The sequence below is a fragment of the Pyrgilauda ruficollis genome, unplaced genomic scaffold (genome assembly GCF_017590135.1).
Source record: "Pyrgilauda ruficollis isolate IOZ18807 unplaced genomic scaffold, ASM1759013v1 scaffold6, whole genome shotgun sequence".
In the NCBI taxonomy this organism is placed as follows: Eukaryota; Metazoa; Chordata; class Aves; order Passeriformes; family Passeridae; genus Pyrgilauda; species Pyrgilauda ruficollis.
The window spans coordinates 11,686,029-11,710,937 of NW_024527710.1; the positions used below are offsets into that span (position 1 = coordinate 11,686,029).

At 42.5% G+C, this 24,909-nt stretch overlaps 1 protein-coding gene across 1 annotated transcript in view; it reads right to left on the minus strand.

Annotated features, from left to right (window-relative positions):
* TRABD2B (TraB domain containing 2B) overlaps window positions 1–24,909 on the minus strand; it is a 261,364-nt gene that overhangs the window by 107,244 nt on the left and 129,211 nt on the right. The window contains exon 3 of the mRNA XM_041483560.1: window positions 10,490–10,636. Coding sequence (XP_041339494.1) covers window positions 10,490–10,636 — 147 coding nt within the window. The remainder of the gene's footprint in view (window positions 1–10,489; window positions 10,637–24,909) is intronic.

Consider the following 24,909-nt stretch of genomic DNA (forward strand, 5'->3'; position numbering starts at 1 on the left):
TGAAACACAGTGATCCTAAAACTTCTTCAGCAATTATCTTCCTGTATCCTGATCAATCCTCTAGGCTTTTGAGACTCCTCTCTCTCATTGTGGTAATCAGGAGATGACTCAAGGATTTCCAGTCTCATCTCCTGAGAAATATCCAAACTCCAGACTGCTGCATGTACAGCATCATTACTGACAGTTGTAGGAGAATCTCTTAATAAAACAAATGGCTTATTTCTTTATTTATTATTCTTTATTTATTATTCTCTCCTCAGAGGGTTCACAGCTAAATAGAAAAAACAGAAGGCAGCACACCCAGGGTCAAAAGGGACAGCTATGGCAAGACAGGGAGCTGGCCATCAGCTTCCAGAGTTCCAGTCCAGCACCTCAATACAATCCCCATCCATCCCTCCCTGACAAGAGGGCTCTGCCTCCACACTCGTAATCCTTATCTCCAGTTGTGAGCGGGGAGTTGTTCCCACATCACGACAGCTACATTAATTTTTTTAAAATGTGATAAAGATTGGGTTCTCTTTATCAGTCTTCTGGTTTATGAGCTTTATGTGGGCAGAGGCTAGAAGACAAGTAAGGGATCCTGCTTTGAAGGATTTTCCCTGCACCATGCAGGTCAGGAACCTTTATACACTTGACAGCACTATGAAAGATAAGGATCTCATGAGCTGACAGGCAGCTTATGGGGGCTGCCAGGGAGCCAGAACAGCATCCCAACACCCACTGGCTCCTCCAGCAAACCAAACGGCCCTAAATTCACACCAGCCCTTCTTGGGTCAGAGGCTTGACATCTGAGATCTAGTTATCATTCCTTTACGAAGGGAGGATACCCTCCTGTTAACCAGCCTTGACAAGGCATTGTGGCTTTTACTGCAGGACTGCAAAATATACTGCTCTGGACTTGGAAGACACCTGTTTTCCTCTGATTTATGGATCCTTCTGGCATCTGGGAGAGCAATATCCTCTTACTGCAGCCTCTGATAGGAAGGACTGAAATAGTGCAAAGTGAATGGGCTGTGAGAACAAGTATCTCCACAAGGAGGACGTGGCTGCCACAAAAGCAAAAGATGCTGCCAACTCAACTGGTTTTCCTCCAGCACTCCCAAGCTTCCTTCATGAGGGAGACCAGTAATAGCCAAGGAGGGAGTGTCAGTTTAATGTGATTTAACACAAAGGCCAAAGCTGGCAGCTGCCAAGAAGATAAGCTTCCAGCTTGGAAAAGGGAAACCAGGAAGGAGCAGTCTCCAGTTTGAGCATGTGATTAACCCATTATGGCTTTCTCTTAAGCACCAAAATTTAAAGTAATACATTAGAAGTCTCAATGGACTGTAAAAGGAGTCTTTCATGTTTGAAGTAAAGTTCAGTTCCATCCCTTCTTTTCCTTTTCCAGAGTTAGAGGGGGGGAAAGGCAAAAATACTTTTTGCTTGATGGGAACTGAAGAACATAAGCAAGAACATTTCTTGGGACCAACTCTGGGGAGCCACTTCTGGCCATGAGCTAATCCCTGCCCAGCTCCCATCAGTGCTCATGGTCCATAGATGCTGCAGTTACATCACAGTTCAGGTTAGTGAGGTTTCTGTAACTGGCCTCTCTGACTTAAAGCTAGTGGGATACCCCTCAGCATGCCATGGCAACTTGAGTGTGAAAACAGAGTTTCAAACTGGCTACCTCAGATCTAGGGGCCACTGGAGCATCTAAACTTGTAAATGCAGGAAAATTACAAATAGGGGAAGATGTGGAGGGGAAGAGCAGGCCGAATGCCAGTGAAGTCTCTATGGAGAGTGAAGAATACTTTTAAAAAACAGCTCTGTAGGTGACAAAAAAGCTGCAGGAGTCACTGCTGGCCTGAGTGTAAAGCTGCCTGCAGGCAGGGTGGGCTGCAGACCATGGACACCCTGTATCTGCAGTTTCAGCCCTCGCTGCACCTGCACGGACACCCTCCCTGGGAGCACCAAACCCATCCTGCCAGGGCTCTTCTTCCAGGTGGCACCTGGCCAAACAACAGCTGTGTGTCCTGCCTAGTTCTATCTTCTGGCCAAAGCAAACCATGTTAAAAAAAAAAAAAAAAGGCAGAAAGGCCACAAGGATGGGCTGCGCATCTCACACACTCACAGCTTGGGGGGTGATATTTCTATCCCTGTTAAAAAACACTTTCAGCAAATCCCTGAGAAGTCATGACCTCCATGTATGTTTTCTATTTGTTTTTCCACACCAGTTAAATAGCTGCTTTCCAAGCACTTGGGAAAAAAAAGGAAAAGAAGAAGCAAGCAACACCAACCCCTCCTCCAAGGCCTCCCTCCCCACCCCAACCCTGTCCCTGCTCCCCTTGGCTGCAATGCCAAAATATGCAGCCGGCCTCTCTATCTGAATGAATGTTTTGATTAAAGAAGTCTTAACAAAACATAGTCAGAACAATGATCCCGGCCCCCTTTCTGCAAGCTTCACCCAACTATGCGGAGTATATTTAGGACCAGATTACAGAGACCTGTAGTCATTAATTGACTAAGGATGACAAGCCTGCAGTGTATGCAAATAAAGGTTTGGGTTTCAGAGGGGAGGGTAAATCTTAACAACCTAATGATACTCCTGCCACACTTAAAACCCTTTTAACATTGGGATTTTTTTGAGGCCAGCTTTCACAAGCTTGCAAACATATGGAAAAGTTCAAGTTTTTCTATTTCCCTTCCAAATGCTTTCTTTTCTTTGACAAAGAATAATTTTTTTCTGTTCAGACACTAAAACCATCACCTATTATATTGCCATGACACCCAAGTAAAGACACTGATCAAAGGGCAAAGCAGGGCAATAAAGTGAAAAAACTGGGGCCAGAAGGTTTGGGTTTGGGGTTGGTTTATTAAAGAACTGTAATTCTTTTTCCAAAGGTATTTTTCATTTTGTCTTCTGTTACACAGTGGGAAAACAGTTGGTTAGTAGTGGGTACAAACTCAGGTTTGGTTGTCTTGGATATGTATTGTTCAGGGCTCTTCAATGAGTTTCTTTCCATCCCTGCTTAGTGAGATTCTAGGAAAAGCTCAAATGTGTATGTGAAATTTGCAATATTATTTTAACCGGAGGCGAGTCTGATCCAAAATATATGATTTGCACAGTATCACATAACTTAGCAAGGAGCAGAAATCTGGTTCATAACACCACAGCAGCTGGGCTGGACAATGGACCTCTGGAGATGACCCTCAAGGGAGTGCACTGCAGAGGTGGCTCTGCCTTCCTGTTTGGTCCTGTAGAAAGTTCAGCTTCTCCCAGTCCAACCAGCTTTCTAGTTATGCTGGCATCTGAAACAAACTGCTTATAGCTTTTGAACTGATTTTAACTCTCTTTAAGATGGGGTTACTTGAGACTAGTACCAGATGAAAAGATGGAGAACATCTCCAAGAAAGCCTTTAGGAGCGGAACAAGAACCAGGGAGGAGAAAAAAAAAGGAATTAAGTTACCTCTGAAATGGATTTCTTTGCATCCAAGCTGGTAGAACTCCACAAGCCTTTGGGTTTAGAAGGTCTGTGTCTGAAGTCACTATCATAGAGCTCAATCAGTTTACACTGGAGATACCTGACCTATGGCATTCACCATTTGGTAATGCACACTAACAGTGTCAGATGAGGAAATGTTGTGTCCAGGCGTACCCAAGAACACAGTCTTTTCAATAATGTCTAACACATTCCTGCCAAGGAATCCTGCCAATCCCTGCAAACCAACCAAGTTGTCCCTTTGTCTCCCTTTTCTCCCTCTCACAGTCATAATGAGGAGCAAATATAACTTCTAGATAAAACAAGAAGAAAGAAAAAGCACTTTGTACATTCAACCAACAAGATATGATTTAAAATACTAACAAGTCTTTTTCATTTCTCTTTAACAAGTATTTCCAAAAAACACTTCATAAACCAGCTCTTTAAAAAGAAGGGAAAGTAAATGCTTTACAGCAAACATACAGCACTGCACAGAAAGCAGCACCTTCAACTCCAAATATTTTTTACCAATCACTCATTCATACTCATTTATAGTCTATTCCTGTACTAATAAATACAGATAGTCAACAATCCCTAAATGTTTTAATGTAAAACAGCCCTTTTCTGTAGGTGAATATGTTCTTTTTCTTATAATGCAGCAATCTGAAAGAAAAATCTTAGCTTTTAAATGTCTTGTTCCAATTTTTCCATGACTCTCTCTCACATTGCTTTCTTCATGGAAAGAGGAGGGAAATAACTTCCAAGGTAAAACAACTCCAAATGTAAAGATGTCATGAAAATTTTCAAGCAAGAATAACCTATTTTCAAAACCTGTAGCATGAAAATTATCTGGGCATGTTCCAGATTATTAATAAAAAAAACCAATCTCTGCAATGTTTGCCCCAGCACTGTCATCAACAAGTAGACTTCACTCTCAATCTGGATCTGCAACCAATTTTCTGAAATGCATAAGCCAAAATACAATATTGCTCCAATCTGGAATCCTGTTCTGACATAATATGAAAATTAGACTCTGAAAATTTTGGCTACACTCCTGTTTTTTCGTTCACTTCCAAATGCTCCCAGTGTACCAAAACACTGAGCTGTAACTCAGGTGCAAGTGGAATGAAATTATGATCCCATCACACCAGAGCAAGAGCTCTTCTGAGCTACGGGAAGGCAGCTCCTCTGCAGCAGCATCTCCAGAGAGCAGAACGGGTGGGGGAGACAGGCTCTGCTGGCTGTGGGCACAGGCAGCACTGAGCACTCGTGTCAGCTGGCACCAGGACTGCCATCAGCATCCTCCTGACAAACACTCCTGAAGTGAGACCGACCCTCTGCCTGGACCCACAATGGGAAACTCGTGGGATGGCTCCCCTGGTGCTGGAGACAGCCTTGCACTGACTTTTCTGGAAAGCCCACAATCATTTTCCCTGGAAGAATGAGAGGCTGTGCAGGTTGGCCTGCACTTTGTTACGGCTGAGAACGATAAGATGCTTCCAGAGCGTTGCGTTACAATAGCTATGCCTTCAGTTCATGGATTTATCTTCCTCTGCCCTAGATAAAACTCCATTCCTTGGACAAATTAGGTCTGCTTGTCATTCAACACTCTACCTAATGGTCTCAGCTGTGTGTTTCTGCAGTTACTGAAGCTGGAGCATTCCACAGATAGTTCTCATTGATCTGAGAAGTGAGCCAGAATTCCAGTTGTATTTTATCCAAAATGACAATGGGCAAGTTAATGATGTAATTAGAATTATCAGGACCCTTACATTTTAAAGGACAGGTTTCAGTGAAGAAAGATAACATTTTTAAAGGGGTATGTAACATAACCTGGTGATTTATAAACAGCAAATGCCTTGTGAAGTGAGGCACTAAACATTTTCTTCTTTAGTTTAGGGAGGCTGATACCGACATGGGCTTAGTTTATGAATCTCTAATGTCATGTTATCAAGATCATCATAGGATTTTCAGAAGGCAACACTCACTATCTAAATCCACCCATGATATTTCAAACTGCAGAGACAATTTGAGATATGAATGGCATCATTTGATAAGGTATCCAAAAAGCTTGGCTGTTTCTGATGGACACAGCTTGAAGGAGGAGGCACAGCACCTGAAAGGGGCTGAGAGCAGTCTGTAAGCTGTGGTGACCACCAAACAACTTCACTGCACAGCTTGTTTAACCTTATGGGATGAAGTCAAGACCTTACACATGCTGTCAGTGAGAAGATCTTTATGCTGAGCAGAGCACAAAGCCTGTAAAATGGGTTAGTCACTCACTTGATTTATTCACTTTGATATCCAGTGATGGCTGAGCTGCTGGATGAATGCAAACTGCTGAAGGCATGGAAATATTCTCCTTTACTTCAGTGGGCTCTTGATACAACCTAACACACAAACCATAAAGGCTCCCTGGATGAAAGATGCTTTGGAAGTGTCAGGTATGACTCTTGCCCCATGCTGTTTACCCTAAATGAGACAGACAAATAATAAATAAGAAACCTGGGTAGCTGGGCCAGTAGAAATTGTCTACAAAGTGATCACCAAAGCTCAGGTCACTGACAGGCCAGATCAGCAATGAGAAAGGAAAAATCATCTTCTCCTGGGAGAGGAGCCTCTCCTCAGGTCAGGAGAATGGCTGGGGACAAAAGATGAGAGACAACAGCTGGAGACCACAGTCACAATTTTTGGGAATGGCTGAAGGACAAAAATCTAAGACTTGGATTTTCAATTTTCCTCTTAATAAAGAGTACATAGGGGTACTCGGAAACATAGAACAAGCTAATTCAATGCTGGCAAAGATTAATTTGCTTTACAGAACTGTCCTTAAAAACTGAATAGCTCAAAACTGACCATAGGAAGTAACTGGTGCGAAAAACCCAACACAATAAATTGCTCTGCACCCTACTTTTTCTTCATGAAGGCTTTGGGTCATTAGGCAATTTCTCAGCTGTCTCAGGTGAAAAAAGTTTCATCTGGAGGCAGATAATTTTCTGATTTTGAATGAACAGATTTTTTGCATTTTAATACTCTGAACACACTGACCTCAATTCCCTAGTGAGAGCTTCAGACAGAATACAGAAGTTAAAACTACTGATCTAATCTAATCCAATCCAATCCAATCCAATCCAATCCAATCCAATCCAATCCATTTTTGCTTTTAGGGAACATTTACAAAAGCAGAGAAAGAAGCTGACTTCTTTAAGGGGAAAGATAGTCTGGAGAAAGAGCAGAAAATACACCCATCCTATCTTTAGCTTAGAATACTTTCTCTTTGGTATCATTTTGACTCTCTGCCCAGAAACCTCAACATAAGCCTCCTGATTGCAAAAGTCACAAGAGAATCAAGTGTTTGAAGAAGGCTATTGAAAAAAGAGAGATGTTTCCTACTGCACTTTTGGGTCACAGTCTAACTTATTAAACTCACCCCCATAAAATTTTACTAAGTTTAAATAAGGATTTTCACATTTGGAAAAATGCTGCTTGCAAACAAAGTTAAAAAAACAGAGGGAGAGGAATGATGAATGTAGTATAACCACAGGAAAGCAGAGGTGTTTCCTCTTTCACTGTTCTTAATTAAAATAAAATGTTAAAAACCCACTGAAACTGAGAAGGATTTGTTTATTCCTCTGCTCTCATCAGGGCTGATGGCTCTGGGACAGAAAGAGTCAGGGGCATGGGGCCCTGCTCACAACCCTTCAATCTGGGCACCCTGGCTAAGCTGCACTTCCCAAGCCCAAGGTGAGCAGAATCTCCCTGGGGTGGTCCTGTCCCTACCCATGGGTGACAAAGGAGCTGTCCTCTGACCTAAAAACTGCTTTGGACTAGGAAGTACCTTTCCTTGCACTTTCCTCCCAGCACATCCTGTCTGTGCACCCCCTTGGCACAGTCTTGGTCACAGAAGGACTCTGCCCTCTCCTCCAAAATGCTGCAGGACCCAGGGATGAGCAGAAAACCTCACACTTCCCAAACTCTCTTGGAGAGGCTGAAGAGACTCAAGGAACGTATCTGAAACATGTCAGGTCAACGGTGCTGGTGTTTCCTCTTCTGGTCCTTTCTGCTCCAAGATGATTTTTGCACTAAAGGCACCTCAGCATCTTGCAGACAGCTACTGAAGCTGCTTCATCTCTGAAGAGTCACACTAGAGGCATTTAGGAAGTTACTGCACCCACATAAATACTCTCCCTATCCCTGCCACTGTCCCCACAGTGACCTTGGGCTTTGTCACCTCCTTCCCAGTCCATCACAGCCGCCTCAACCATCAGCTCTGAGCTGAGACAACTGATGGACAATTTACCTTTATTCAGCAGCTCCTGATAACCTTCAAGGGACAAGCAGACATGAATAACCTTAAACAGCATCCCAAATTAGTTCTCAAAGAGTGAGTCCCATCCTTTTGCAGTTCTCCTGAGCTGCCCCAGATGGAGCTGAATTCCCTGGCCTCCAGCATTCACATAGGTGTTGATTCTTGCTGTTGATTTCAGTCTCATTTCTGATCTTTTGCTCCATTCTATGGGGTATTTCAAGGATGTGGTAACAGTATCAGCTTCAACTCTTATCAGACCTCTAAAGAGCTGGGCCAGCAGCTGGATATCATGGAAGAAGGGACACACCCTCTAAAATCACTGTGGCACTCTTGTCCCAAGACTGGCATGGGTATCTGCCCTGAACTGCAACAGACTCAGCACATGATAAATCCCTGTGCCTACATTTAATGTCTCCAGAGAGGGATCCCATGGGGAATCTTTCATGTGTAATATCTGAGTCAGGCTAATCTAATTTGGTAACCAAATGGCAAAAACTCTCCATGACAGACAGTCTTTCATCCTTGCAAAAAAACACAGAGAACAAACTTTGGAATGACCCCAACTGGCAAAACCTGACTTGAATAGGGAGTTTATTTTACATTTTAATTTTCTATTTTGTTCTGCTTGCAGTTAAAATAAAAGGCATAGAGTTGGTTTATAAAAACACTACCAAACAAAAAAACTCTTTACCCAACAGTACTGCACAATATTTAGAGTTCTGCAGGGACCAGTATACATAGAGGGATTTTAATTTTCCATGGCCTGTAAGCGTTATAATCTCCATCAACTGTGTGCACTCTGGGACCATGACTAACACCAGTGCTCGAACTCTGACTGGTTGTTGGCTTCTTTCTTCTGTCTTTAACACTGTTTTGAAACTCACACTTAATCCAATAATTTGCAGGAATAAAGAAGTTTTTACACCAAACGGTTCCTCTCAAGTCTAGCCCACAGGTCTGTTACAGGACAATGTGTCAATAAATCAGAGGTGTCTGTGAGTCCATGCAACTGCTATGAAGGACCACAACATCTTAGGGATAAAGGCTTTACTTATTAGGAGAAATTACACTGGTGGAGATTAAAAAGTGACACAGAACATTCAGACACCAGGACTGTCTTCATGGGTTTGACTACTAGCAGTCCTTTCACAGCATCCACAGCAAATATTGCACTATATCTTGCTTGTTTATTCCTTGTTTATTGTGTGTGCTGTGCCTCAAAATTTCAGGAGTAACTACAACCACTGACTTCTTCGGCATCCTCTAAAGTCATGAGCTCTCTACCTTTTCCAACTCATATTCCCTATCTTTAAAGACATATTCCTACTCAAGTTGCTTTCTCCCCTTACTTTTCAGTGCAAGGCTGACCAGAATGAACAGCTCTGGCAGCTTTGGTATGACACACTCTTGTGTTCCAGTGCTGCCACGTTAACCACCCTGGTATGTCCTGCTCAGTCATGCTAAAACAATGCTTCATTTTCTAGGACTGAGTTAACTGGGACACCAAAGGGGTTTTATCCCATGTTGGGGCCTCACTTGCCTGCTCAGGTGTTCTGCTGAGAAACAAGTGACCCACACAGCCCTGTGCAGACCCAAGATAGTGATGGCAAGATAAAAATGTCTGAGAGACCTCTGCCCAATCCACAGACTGACCTTACCTTGTCTCAGTTCTCTCTGGAAGTCACATAGCTCTCCTTGATTTTCATTTGCTAATGGTGGACTGCTATCATGATTTAATTCTTTCACTGGCAAGACACATACAATAGTGTGGCTGTCAAATTTACACAGGTTTGCCCCAAGTGAGTCACTGCACCTAAAACTGGAATCTGGGAATACTGATCCCAAAAAAAAGGAGATGTTTGAGATGACATCCAAAGACCAAGTTTTCATAGAATTAACTGGAAAGGAGAAAGAGGAATCTCAGTTTGACATGAAGCATCAAACTGCTCTGGAAAGCAGATTTCTGCTCCCTTGAGAGTTTTTAATAGCTTTGGACAACTAAGATAAACAGAGACTGAAGGGCTGTCTGAGACACACACAAAATTATTGAATTATGACATGTTTGAGAGGTTATTTACTTTATAGAGTATTTACATAAGGTCTACTTCCTCCTCATATATAAGCTCAAACATTACAAAGATTCCCCCTCCACCCTTAATGAGGAGTCTGCATTCAACAGCCCCAAACATCCAGAATTAACCTTTTTTCAAGAACATCCCTTGGAAAGTTTTCCAGGCAGTCCATTCCTTGTTCCTAGTAACAAGCAATAGGACAAGAGGAAACAGCCTCAAGTGGCACTAGGGGAGGTTTGAATTGGACATAGGAAAAATTTATTAATCCAAAGGGCTGTCAAGCATTGGAACAGGCTGCTCAGAGAAGTGTTGGAGTCACCATCCCAGGAGGTATTTTAAAGATGTGTGGATGTGGTGCTTGGGCACACGGTTTAGCTGTGGACTTGGCAGTGCTGGCTTAGCAGTTATCTCGAAGATCTTGGAGGTCTTTTTGAACCTAAACCATTCTATGATTCCCCAGAGCCTGAGCAAAACCAGGGAAATTCCACTCTCTCATCAGGAAAATGAGGCACGTGTGGAAAGAAAACACAGGGCATTAAAAGGAAGAGGGGAAAGAGGGATCAGAATATGAAGTGACGACTGGGATACTGCTATTAAAGCAGCTGATTTTTCCTCAATTCTCTGGCCCATCTGGAACAATTCTGCTCACCTGAGAAGTGTCATGGTTGAATATCACAGCATTCAGGTCTCCACAGTTGTAGTGCTTGATGAGATCCTCAGTGGTGTAAGGGGCCTGCAAACTCCCTGCTCGAAGGCTTTCGTGTTGGAGCAGAGTTTGGTTTAGAGCAAACAGCACCTGCAGAAACACAGGCAGGAAAAGAAAGTTAAAGATAGTAGGAATCAAAACAACAAGGACTAAAGGACAAAACTTTGAAAGACTTTCCTGCACCTGAAGTCTATTCCTTTATCCCAGCAACAAGGTCCACAGCAACAAGGGACGGTCTTTAGGCATTCCCAAATGGAAAAGCATTCAGGTGCAAGACCCTATAATATTCTCCACAGAGTATAACTTTACACAGATACATATTGCTCAGAGGTCACAGTCTCAGAACTCTTGGGCTCTCTGTGCTGGTTAATCTGTTTCCTGACAGACACTGGAATGGAAACTCCCCTAAATGAGGACAGGTCTAGGGCTTCTGACTGTTTCCTGTACCCTAGTTTAAACCCAAAGCCCAAAATCAGTTGGCAGGTTTTTGAGAAAAAAATAAAAATCTTATGAACTTCTGAAGTCAAGGGTATTGTATGGGAGCTTTGTTCATGCTTGTAATAACAGAAACTTCAGGAAATACATTATTAGTCTCCCTCCTTTTGTCTTTCCTCCTTCACTCACCCATTTGCAAAGTGAGAACAGAGAAACAGATCTGTAACACTGTCCCAACAGACTGGTCCAGTATCCCCATCATCCCAAACCTAAAAAAAAAAAGTCCTTAAATATTTTAAGTCCCTAATTTTTTTCCCTTGAATTACCAAACAAAGCCTAAAAAAACCCAAGCAAACAAACAAAAAGACCCCCACCACAAAAAACCCTCCATGCCTCCTCAACAACAACAAGAACAAAACAAATTAAAAAAGGACTACTAAATTTCACATGAACTACCAAAAATCTTTTTAGATTTGTGACAGGCTGTGGGAGTAATATTATTACAGTTATTAATTACAGTAACATTAGTACAGTTATTGTACCACTAAGTCTGGGTTTTACATGTTCTGTTTCCAAGAACCTTCTGAACAAACTTGAAGTTTGTAGATTAATAAATCAGTAGAACAGCAGTGAAGACTTTTGTCATGAACTATATAAATAAATAAACACACTTTTCCTAAAATAAAGTGGAATGTGGTGACAGAGAGTGAATGCAAAGAATGATGACAAAAGTCTGTGAATGCAGACTTCTGAAAAATTATATTGATGTGTCATTTTTCATGAAAAGACTCCTGCACCCCTCAGTCTCATATTTCACCAGTTTTTAAGCTTTTCTCATTTATAACAGCAGTGGCCCATCCTTCCCAGAGAATAACAATCATCTCAAAATCTGGGCAAGGTAATTCCTGCTGAGTTTCAGTCTGGGACCTGAATTCTTACCTTCTTAAATTTTAGCAACTGAACCCACTTCAGCGAGTGAACCCAAGAGGAGTTTAAATCAGCAATTTACATATGTATTTGCAGGATGGAAGTTTTTCTTAGTTTAAAATTATGATTCCCATTGAAGTTTATCTGAAGGTGAAGGAGAGGAAGTTGCAAAATCTCATGTATATAATAAAAGGGTATTGGATATTTAATTATGAATAATAACATTGATAATGTTAGTAATATTGATAATAACAAAGGATCTTCAGGGCACTAACAGCCTCAATAAAAAGCTGTTACATGCTAACTAACATATACAAATTGGGTTGAGGAAAAGCAAATGCTAGTTTTTAATTTATATTAAAAAAAAAGATGGTCTTTCAACTGAACCTGTTATACCTCACTTTGGCAATCAGTTCCCCATTAAGAGCCAAGCCGAAAAGATTTCTTTGCCCAGATCTAAGGGTCTCTTCAGGCTTTTCTACAAAGAGACCAAGCTTTCCCAGGACCACGGCTTGAAGTTAAGCATCTTCCTAACTTCGTTTTTCTCTAATTTAAAAAATATGCAAAAGAAAGTTTGAAAAATTTCTAATGTTTGAAAGGATCTGAGCTTTTTCTTTTTGCCCTAAGGGCTACAGCTCGAAGAGGAAATGGTTCATCCCAGGATTTCCTGGGGATTCTAAACATTTTGACTAATAAAAATAAAAGCTTAGAAAAACATTGACAGGAAAAATGAGAGCAGAGGTTTTCCCAAAATGCTTTTAGCAAAATCCTTCTCATTTTTGATTTTTTAAACAATGGATATTACTGGATTTTTATATACAAAAATATGTATACACACAGGCACACACACATATACAAACCACCAACAAGCCCTGAGGCAAGACCGTGTGTTTTATGATAAAATATTAAGAAGGCAATAAACAAATCCTTACTTACTTTACTCCCAATGCTTTTTTCCTTTTTTTTTTTTTTTTTTTTTGTTTGTTTTGTTATTCTGGGGAAACCAGTCCTATGCATTAATGCTGGGTCTTTCTCCTGTGAATAAGTTTGGAACCTATTATATTATTTCAGTCACATTTACAGGGGGTTAGAGATCTTGAAGAAAATTGTCTATGTGGAAAATTGTCTATGGGTTCCTCAAAAATCATCCTGCAGAGTAGTTCACCATATGAGTTCACTTCTTGTAAGACACCAAAGACTCCAAATGAGAGACAATGAGTTATTTTGCACTTTTTGGCAGATGGCCCCCCATGATTTCATTGGTGCCAGGACATTAATTTTCCTGCTTTCTGCTTCAGAGCAGCTTTGGGACCTAGAGGTGATGCTGGCCACCAGCTGAACCCATCCAGCACGCTGCTGTCACTGTGGGGAGCTCAGCACTGCCCCAAAAGCTACTCCAGAGATTTTATTTAAGAAGGAAAGTTAAAATCAGAAACCTGAACACTTGAATATGTAATTAACTGATTTCTAGAGAATTTCTAGAATTTTCTGATTTCTGGCTTAATCAAGCCATAACCACCATGGATTTTGGTTGGGTGGCTCAAAACAAATTTGAAGAGAATCGGGGTCTCATCACAGTCGCCTACTTCCTGGCTGGATTTGTAGACCATTTCCTTCAGAGTCAGGTTAAAGCCAGCTTACAACCTGAATTTATTTTTTCTTACTGTTCAGATAATGCCACAAAAACAATGCTGTTTCCTTCCCTTCTCTCTATCTTAATATCACTGACCTCATGACCCCCAGCCTAATCCTCTATCTGAGTTAAATCTCCCAGAGCTGCCTGAGATTACTGAACTGATGAGTTCAAAATAAACACACTTAGAGTGACTGCCTGTACACAGTCCCACCTAATAAACAGAGCAGACGGGATTTGTTCTGGGAAGCAATGGGAAGTTATGACTTTGGCTCTTGGGGAAGTGCGTTTTTATTCACACAATTTATGGTCCTCACCCTGGTGTGCTTAGAAGACATTTTTGCACGTGTGTCTCTGGCCCCACCGCTTGTGACTGACCAGTCTTTTAATCTAGGTGGCGTCATTCTCCCAACACAGAGATTTTATTTGGAGACACCAGTTCAGCCCTCAGGGCAGTCCTGTTTTACTGCCAGTGGGAGTGGGTCCCACTAGTCCTACACAGTCCCAGGGATCACTGGTCCAGACATTTTTGGAGTTGTTTTGCACAGCCTTTGGACCTCTCAAGGAAAAGGAGCTGGGCCAGTGAAGACCTTCGGTAACAGCTTTACTGATCTCCTTGACACTCAAACAGGTATTCCCCCTCTCTGTGCTTCTGGATTACAGAGCCAGGAGTCACACAAGAACAGAAGGAATGGGTTACAAAAGCAAACCTCCCATATAAATCAACTTGAATGTTTATGGTGTTTAACTTTCACCTTCAAAAAGATAAAGGATTATAAAACTTCCAAACCACACATAAAAGAAGCAGACACAACTGCAGTGGGTCCTGAGATCTTGAGGTTAGCACTGCCCAGAAGTGTTGGTATCAGCAGTTGTCCTTGGGACAGTTTGAATATTGTTCTGCAAACACACTGGTGAGGTTGAAGGTTTGATATTATGTGATAATTTAATGAGAGTTGGATTTTAGGGAAGTAAACATAATCTACAGAAACAGATCTAGAGAACCACTGCCACCTTTTTAAAGAGGGAGGAGAAGTGAATAAATGTGTATTTGAAATGAGTTTAGGAAAACTTCAGCCTTTCCATCAGAAATAACTTTCTTCATTGAACTTAGGAATAAAGCTAGATGAAAATGCCATTTGTTCCAAGGTACTCCCACACCCATTCACATATTGTGTTTTATTGTGCCAGGCCAGCAGCTTCAAATGGCATTTGAAGGCTCCTGAAGGCCAGCACCATGCTAGTGCTGTATGTGATAGCTAAGGAGGAGAAATCACAGCCTCTGAGCCAGACAGATTTCACCTTACCCATGCTCTGTACATTTGCCTCTAGCTGAAGAGCATAAGAAGGTCCAGAAAACAAAAACCAAGCTAACCCTCATCAAATACATTATAATGCCTGGTTATATCAGCGGTGAACAGGTGGACTTGTCCACCTGTGGAATCAAGTGGAAAGGTTGCTAGGTCCACCTCTTCAATTTTTCTAACTAAAGCCCCAAATAATGCCACAATGGGGAAAAAAAGCTTTGTGGGAACATCTAATAAGCAGCTGTAAAATAAGACAAGGAAACCTTATTCACAGATAAAATGCTTGAGTGGTCCCAAACCTTCCTATGAAATATATTGCTAATAAAACAGACAACAAATTCAGGAATTACAATACAAGAAACACATTTTTTGTTAAGCTTAAGACAAATTGGAGCTGTGCTTTTCTGGTGTGTTTGCTATACAGGAGACTTGAAGATGAAAGGCAGCCCTAGGAAAACTCTCAGGCCAAGCTTTGCATTCACAGGACTCCAGTAGCTGGAATTACAGGATGACCCCTGCACAGACCCATGATTAATAACAATACCACAAAAACAAGTACTTAAATTTCACACTATGATGTCAGCTCTTGAGCAGGCAACTTATTGTTTTCCTTTGCTCTCTCTTTTGGACATGTGCCACCACAATGCAAACACTAAATAAGCATTACTGGAAGTGTTTGAGTGACTATATCCTGTCAGTGCCAAGACTGCAATTCCAGAAAAGAAATACCCACTCTCCTACTTGGTTCAAAACAAACTGCAACATAAATATTGAGATATATACAGTTCTGCAGGGGTTCTCCTTTCTTAGTTATCCTAATCTGTGATCAAACAGAAAATGAAATATACAGTTTCAGGTCAAAATAGCTACTTGGGGAAAAAAAAATAGAAGAAAGAAAAATGCAAGTCCCTGATTTTCCAGATTAATGAAAAGCAATAAAAGTGTTTGCCCAAATCTGTTCAGTTCCATTGGTTTCCAGAAGACGGGTTTCCCCTTTCCTTGAATCTCTTGTGCTATTGCTAGGAATTAGTGAGCTGTGAAACTCACCTAATGAGGTCAGCATCAGGAAATGGCTCTGGAAAAACAGGTCCTGGGGGATCTACTAAAGGACTCCCTCAGTGTCCAAACGAAATCCTGGATGCATTGGCACATTGTACAGCCAGGGCTGTGGGAGGAACGTGCCCAGCTTTGTTGTTGTTTTTCCTATAAAGGGACAGCTAAAGAAAGTGAAACTATTAACTCATCCACTGGAATTTCTACTCACAAACCGTGCTCCCTGTTAAAGCTGCTCATAAAAGCCTTTCGGCTAGTTAGTTCCATATGTTCCCCAAATCCACAGTTATTGCTTCTGAAAGGCAAGAGTAGTTAACAGTCTGCGGCTTGGCACTGACCAGGGAGACCTAGGGACCTTACTTTCCCTCTCCCTTTCAAACTGCCAATTAACCAGTTTAATAAACCAGTTTGAATCTGGCTGAGGTGCTTGGAGAAACCCCAAACCACCACCCATCCTAGGGCTCAGCCATGACAGTGACACAGGGGTACGGCCCAGGGCAGAGCAGTCACGCTACTGATGCCCAGCCACTGGACTAAGACTGGTTTTCTTGATGCTGGGAAAGCTGCAGGGACATTGAGGCCCCAGTTTTCAGCCCTATATGCCCAAAGCTCCAGCTGAAGTTGACTCCAACAGCTTGACTTTAGCCTCCTGACTTTTCTCCTTATGGAGACATCCCATGATGAACTTGCACAGGTGAAAGTAATTTTATTTTTTATTTTATTTTTGCTGTGTTTTGACTGAATCAATTACCAACAGACAATTTCTATACATCAAATACTGCAGAGTGCATGAGAACCCCATTCTCTCAGCCTTAAGTTCTCCAAGCCAGAAAAGGAGTCTCCTGGTTGATGACATTCCCTAGGCTGACCCTCCTACACTATTGCTTCTGCTCCAAGTTCCTGTCTTCAGTAGGGCTGGGGGAGGCACAGGGTTCAGTGAGACCCTGGAGAGCAGCAGTTTGGGGGTCTGGTGGGTTATGTCTTAGAACAGGCAAAACAGCAACAGTTTGGGCTCTTAGGTGCAAATCTTCTCTTGCACAAGGTCATTAAGACAACAAAGACAAGGAATGAATTTCTGTTGTCCTGAAAGCACTTTTAAAACTTACACTATTATACACTATAAATACCCCATCCACTCTAAATAGGTCAATAAAACCCAAATAAAGGTCTTAAATATGTAACCTGAAGTCAGCAGCAGCTGCAGCAAAGGCAGTATTGGAATGAGGGTAGGGTCTGAAAACTTTTCTTCTAGTGGCAGTGACCTCTCTTACTTGCTAAAGGTACTTAGAGTCCAGATTAACATAGAAGAAAGGGTGAGGGGAAAGCCTTGATATGGAATTTCCATCCTTTCCCCTTTTGTGAACCAGCACACTGATGGAAGCACATTGATGTTTCAATGCCCTCTCCACATCATCAGCAGGGTCTCTTTTGCCAGTAACTCAGCTTGATGTCCAACCAGTCACAGTGTGAGTGAGCAGTGACTCTGTAGGATAACTCTGCTTTGGTCAATGCCCACATTCAAGCTTAGGGAAACAAATTAAGAAACAACAGGAAGACAGATTTGCATTTTAATCAGAACTGAAACTGGAAGGGACAGAATTACTTCTGTTAAATTTGCAATCTAAATAAAGGACTTGTGTGGATTTTGTATGCAGGATTTACTTGCATCCAGTACTTCTGCATCGGTCTTGTTTCTCCTGTGCTAAACTCAGCAGATTAACTTTCATGAGCAAATCTATCTAAAAGGCTAAATATTTTCACCAAATGAGTTATACTCTGAGCAGTCTAGTTCTGCAAATGGTTTTACAATGAAGTGCAATAAATTCCAGTAACCAACACCCTGCCCAGCAGTGATGGCTTGCAGGTCCAAGTGTCACTGTATAGACTTCTGCACTGGAGTCTTAGATCTTGTAAATATAAAAGTAAACACTCAGTAAGATCAGTTCATACTTCTGGCATGAGAGCACTCTTCCTTCTTGAAGGAAGGTTGAACTCAGAGTGGTTCTAAAGCATATTCCTCCTTCCTAGAACTCACCTCAGCTATTCAGTTATGTGACTTAAAGAAAGGACATACTAGACAACAAAATACTGCATATGAAATGCTGACCAGTAACCTAAAAATCCCATTTTAGTTTTAATCAAGTCAGACATGATGGTGTAACTCGCTTCAGCTTCTTTCTTTACACTCTTCATGTTAATTTGTGAAAAAGCAGTAACAGGTCTTCCAGGGCTGAGTAGATGGCAACTGGGTTTGATTTTAAACAACCCGTAAAAGATATCAGAAAGACCATTGTGAGGGCAAAAGGCTGGAGTGCTCAACTGGTGTGAATGGACCCAACTCCACAATGAGAAACGAGATGGACTGTGTGACACTGGATGTCTAAAGCAGCACCTGGATCATGTGAAATCCACAGTCACAGAGGAAGGCCGAGACATTTCTCACCCAGACAAAGCAGGCAGTGTTCCAGTGGGACAAACTGGACAGGGCCCTGCTGCCCATCTGGTGCTGCCCTGGGCTGGCTGCCAGCCTGGCTCCTGCACATCTCTGGGTCCCCACAATTTCCCCCTGTGCCACCACCCCAGCAGCCTTGTTTGGACTCCAGCTCCACTTTGCCATTCCTGTTCTTGGGGTATCTCACCACTTACTAGTCAAGACCAAACCCCCTGTAATTCAGAAAGCCCAAATGCTGCCTCAGTGTCAGGGAAGCCCACCCCACACATCCCCCATGTAACACAAGAGCTCTGTGGGCACTGGAAGTTTGTGAGGAGGTTTCTGGAGAAGAGCAGTGTTCCAGCAGAGGTGCCGCAGCGTCTGCTGCACGTTGCTCAAAGGTGTCATTGAAACAAGAACAGTCAGCTCAGATAAGCCCAGCATCCCCAAAAGTGTCTGGTAGCAGATACTTTGGGAAAGCATGTAAGAAATGAGGTGAGCAGAGCGTGAACTTTTCTCAGACAACACTTCCCATCTTCTGGAAATCTGCCAGTTGGGGACCTTGTGGATGAAAATACCTCTTCTCCTATCACTCCTTCCCAGCCACCTCCCTGTTCCCCATGCCTTCACCTCAAAATTTTCCCTGTGCTTGGCTGCACCACTCTTCTGAAGAGCAGCCATCTGCCTGCTCTGCGCAGAGAGGAGCTCTCAGCCTGCTGCTTTGCTCAGCAGTTTCACTCCCAAATGGAAGCCTGGCAGGACGCCCGAAGGGCAGCACCCATGATCACTTTTCTCCACCTTAAATGGGCACATTGTCCCTTCACCTTCAGAGGGGGCACATGAAATCCTTCCCAAGAACCTGAAACCACATTTGCGCTTGGCTCACAAGTAAAATTGTTACCGGGCCCTTCTGGGGTTTCGATTTTTCTTTTTTTGTCTCCACTGTAACAGAAGGAATGTGGGAACATGCCCTGAGTGGAGCGGACCAGTTGGCCCCGGTGACGAGTGAGCTGCAATGAAAGGGGCACCCTTATGGAAAAAAGCAAAGCTCTGGGGTGGTTTGGGGAACTCCCAGCTTTAGACACCCAGCCTGAGACTTTTTTCAAAAAGTCTACTTTCATGATATGCTAAGCATCCACCCACTGAAAAATGCAACCTGTCCTGGGTATATTTAATTTGGGGTTTATTCATATTACTGCTTAATTTTGAACTGTTGCTTTTTAATTACCAGCTGAAGCTACATAGTAAAATGGACTAGCCCCACAGGCATGTTTTTCTTTCTATTATATTACAGTGAGGCAGCAGATTAACTCCTTCAGCCATCCCAGCTTAACACCTCGTGATGCCAGCACAGCCCCTTTCCAAACTGCTGCTCCTGCAGCAGGAACGGCTGGAGGGGACACAGATCTTTCTGTGCTGAATTTTCAACTCCCAGCCTGGGGTACCAGCACAAGCAGGTGCCAATTTCAATATACATCTATCCTGGAGAGTAAATCACAGCCCATCAGGAAGGGGAGCACTTTCCAGGGCACCAGATGGAGCTGCAACTTCTGGCCAAGGACAAGCACTTTGGGACAACAACTGTCTCAGCTTTCTAGTCTCTATGTGAGCACCACTGAGTTAACAGCTGTAGAAAAGGGAATGTTTCCTAAGCCTGAAGGAGGGTGAATCTTCATGAGGTCCAGCAGAGAAAGGGGAAAAAAATTAGAAATTACAATTTAAAACAGCATAAGTAAAGAAAAACTTCAAGAGGAAGCAGGGAGCTGAACTCATCAGGGATAAGCACTTGTTTTGAACTGTTGTTTTTTCCTTTAGCTTAGCATTATCTCAAGATGAGATAATTTTATTATGCAAGATGTTTCTGCCATTGGAATACATAGTGACCAGGCATGGAGTACCCCATGTCCCTTCAGAAACACAGGGCTTGATCTGGCAGCTGCTCTCTGTGGGTCTTCCCCACCTGGAGCAAACCTATGCCCTTAACCAGGACAGATGATGGGACCCCATCAGTGCCAGCTGTTACAGGGCACACAGGTCCCTGGGTGGCCTTACCAGGACAGCCCCTCTTTCCTCCTGGGAATCCAGAGTTATATCCTCAGGGTTCCAGCGCAGACCTTGTAAAGCACAGGTGATGGGCAGTGCACTGCTCACCCCTCGTGCTGCCTCCCACCGCCAGAGCTGCTGCATCGAAGTATGAAAATGGCTGAAGCTGGTGCTCCCCTCCAGAGTGTTGCAGCCCTGGTGCAGTCTACATAAAAATTACTCAAAATTCAGTTAGCCAGGGAAAGAAGGTGACCTACCCATCAAATCACAGCAGCTCAAATTTCTAATATCATCTACTTGCAGCCAAGCACTTGCCTTCAAATTAAGCAGAGGCCAAGAATAATTACTTACTATTCACTGAGATATTTACATCAATTATTCAGGAAATAAATTCAGCTAACAAATAGCTTCAAGGAAACCGCAATCTATTCACAGTCAAGTTGCCAAGCCAGAAAAAAAAATTATAAAATTAATTATTTGCAACAAACTTCTCTGTTAGCTTTCAAAGTCAGAATGATAAATTCAGACACTTTATTTTCTACTATATATTGGCTCCCTCAATCTAATGCTCCTGTTTATGAATTATGGGAGATTATAGCTGTCTCTTGAAAGATAACTATAATTATATTTTTATTATCATTGGAACTAAAAGATCTTTTTGCTTGAAGGATTTTTAAGCCTAGCCTAAACAGTCTCCACTCCAGTCAGAGAACACCTATGAAATCAGCTACCAGTGAGGATATGCTGCTAAATAACCAAGAAGAGTGTTCTCAGATTCTTCCTCTCCTGGACAGAGCCGTGAACCAGATGCTGCTGCAAAACATTTATTTAAATTGGCAAATTCTGAAGAAAGCACTTCATTCAAGTAACACTTTAATTTTCTTTCTTTTCTTCCAACTAAGAAAGGATGTCGAAGAATATTCTTTGCACAGCTTCATATATTATTGAAGGTGGAATATTTCCTCACATAAACAAATACCAAAAAGAGTCATTAATACTGTTTTCAGGCACCATTCTGATCTATGTACATAAGCAGCAGAGAGAATACCTGACAGAAATCTGCCTCAGGTTCACCTTCAGCCCCTTTAGCTGTATCTCCTCACTCCTTACATGAACTCACAGAATTTGAGCCAAATAAACTCCTTCTTTCCCCTCCTCCTCTTCTTCCTTGCCTGTTTAATACTGATGTTCTGTAAATACACCCACAACCAAGTAATTAAATGCTGCCAATCCCTGAAACACTCCATAAATGTCCAGCAGGTTTTTCCCTCTCCAGCTGCGCTTCACCAGGAAGATTCCCAGAAATCCTACAGCCATCAAAGGCACTGAACATGAAGATACAGCTCAGACAAGTCCTAAAGACCCCAAAGGGAGAAAAAGCAACTCCCAAAAGCAAACGTCTTTTCTCTTGCCCTGGAATAATATGGACGGATAACAGCCTTTTGCACAATCATGACAGTGGGGCTGGAGATCAGAGGCTTCAGTCCACTATTCAACCTCAGGACAGAAGGGAAGATGTCCAAGGAGAAATCCCAAAGCAGTGGTGTGGGTACTGAGCAGAGCACAGAGGACTACTTTCAGGTTTGACTTCACTTCCTAAGGCTGACTCCAATGAGTACAAGGAGGCTCATCTGGTGTAATTTAGCATTGTCCTGATGATTGACACTCATTGAAATCCTGCTCACACATCCCACAGGAGGAGATGGGGATGGTGCAGGGGGTAGGAAATTACATCCTCCACAGCCTGTGGGGGATCAGCTCATTTTGAAGATGATATCTGATCTGCATTTGCCCCGTGCTCTGAGTCTTTTTACCTTCCATAAACCAGGTAGGATGGGAAGTAGGTTCAGGTGGCTTTATAGGCTAATTTCCTTGCACATGGGAGTTGATCAGATTGCCCCAACCATGCCCCAATCATCCTTTACTAATTCACTTGGCAGGGAATTTTGCTCTGGGTTTATATTTTGTGCATGGGCAGCTATGCTTTTCATTTAATTGTTCCTCAAATTTAAAATATAACTATAAAATTCTAAGAAACTTAGCTTGGATTTTGAGTAGCAAATGTTCCGGATCACTTAGAGATGAGGTGAAGCTCTGGAATTATTCAGTAAAGACACAAACAATGAACACATCTGAGAAAAATGTCAGAGAGTTTATATAGAGAGGCAAAAATTGAATAGATTGCAAAAGAAGTTGCTCAGGAAACATGGCTTTACTGAGCTCTGGTAACTAGAACTTACTGGATTCAAAGCATTAGGACACAAGCACTACTAAGACAAAGACTTTGTGAAGTCTTGTTTAAATTGCAAATTCTGACTCTTTTTTTTCTGATGGGGTGACCTCTCCTCTTTGCTTTTAGGAAGCTAAATTACACTTTAGTTTGCCTGTTTTCATCACATTTTGCTTTGGGCACAAATGACTGCGAGTTCTGCTCTTTCTAAGCTGATAGAAACTGAAAAGGGATTAACCAAAAAGCAATAAACTATTCCCTCCAAATTGTTAGCCCTATATTTTCTTATTAGTGTCTACCCACACTAACTTGAAACTTAGCAATGCTGGTTTTCTCCAGAGATGTCAGCTGAAATAAGCTGGTTCTGTTCCTTGCAGATTGCATTTGCCAACAATCTCTCTGCTTTCAAAACACGCCCTCTCCACCAAACACAGCAAGACTGTTGCCCTTTCCAGAATTTCCCACAGGTACACTGCGATGTTAAAGAAGGAACAAAACCAGCATGGCATTTTTCAAGCTATTATCATGGGAATGCTTTGTACACAGAATGTCAGAGTGAAGCCAAGCCTGGTGCAGAGCTCTGAAGGTAGATGGATGAGTGTACGAGCCAGTGACTTGCAGATATTACACACCAGAGCCATTAAAGTCTTGAGAGGAGGGGAAGGACTCCTGATGCAAGAAGATAGTAGGATCTGAAAAGATCCACAAAATCCCTTTCAATTACAATGGAAGTTGCTCAAGAAAAGCAATCCCATTGTCTTCTCTTTGGACTTTTCATAAGAGCATTGGGAATGGTGGAACAGATGTGCTGTAGCACGGAATGAAGGCTCCAGCCCAGCCCTAGACTTCTTAAGGCACTTTTGCCAGCCTCTTCTCTAATAAATTTAGACACTCTGGCACCTGACAGTTTCCAGATGATACTACAAGCCAACTACAGAGGACTGACTTAAGTGCCCTTGCCTCTGTTACACTGCCTGACCAAGAGACCAACTCCTAGCTGGCACTGGCATTCTTCAGAGCTGGGTCTGCTGCCTACTCTGCAGTCTTGGGCAGAGTTTGACCCTTAGTATTCACAACTAAATGCTACCAGATGGATGCATCAGTTCAAAGGCTGGTGGAAACAATTAAGATTACAGGAAGCCACGTTTATCCTTCCACCTATAGCACTGAATTAATCATGGCTGATAGGGATCTAAGCAGAGCTCACTCAAGGCTCTGATTTATATCACTACCTGTCAAGAGATGGCAGAAGATTGCCCAGTAGCTGCTGAATGCTTTTCTCCCACCCTCTGCCTCTCCTGGGGAGACAAATATAAGCCAGGACATTCCTGCTTTGCTCAGGATGCCATGAAACCTAACCTCCTGTTGACACAAGCATTAGGCCCCAGGACTGTGTAACAGGTCACTGACAGAAAGATATAAGATAGAGCTTCCAAATTTGGCTGGCCACACACAGGCAGGCACTGGGATACGCATGTTCCTGGCTCCCAGGGCCTGCATACCTGTGAGGGAGACTCGGAGGCTGATGGGCATCACAGAGCCCTCACCAAACCATTTTTCAGTTGTGTCTTCTGGCAAATCCAGTGGCTGATGCTGCCTGAGATTCCTATGAATCCTGTTTCCTTCCTAGGTAGCAAAGGTTGGATTTGGTTCTAAACACAGGGAAGATCCAGGTAGTAATGGACATCTGTGTCCCTATAGTTGCTATTAAAAGAATGACAAAGGAGGAGTGCCAGAACCATCCATGCTGTGTGGGACTGGAAGCCTGAGTGCCCCCATGTGAATCTGAATATTTGTGCTTAAATAAATTAAACCCTCAGTGCTCATCTACCCGTCAGAAGTCCAGTGTCAAGACTGAGAGGGGACTCTCAGCAACTGTGAGCTCAGTGCTTTCTTTGGAAGCAAATCTCCTGAAGTCTGGGTGCTCCCTTTCCCAGGGACTCACTGATGAGCACATTTCATGTCAAGCATGAAATGGGAATGCATCTGTTACCATATGCTAAGCTTTTCTCCATCTGTGGGAGGCAAAACAAAGACAAACAAGGAGGCTTGAGTCAACACAAGGGTTAATTTAAGCACTGAGCTTGCTTAAAATAAAAGTTGTCACCAACCAAAAAGAACAAGTAGCCATTGAAGAGAAAACTGTTGAGATTTATGGGCCCCTTTCTAGAGACATAAAAGGGGAGTCAATCATCATTTGAAGTTTATTTTTTTAATAAGAACTCCTCAAATATTCCCCCCACTTTTCATTGCCAGAAATGTAAGCTTGTGGCTGTGAAAAAGTTAAAAATTAGGGGTTTCTTA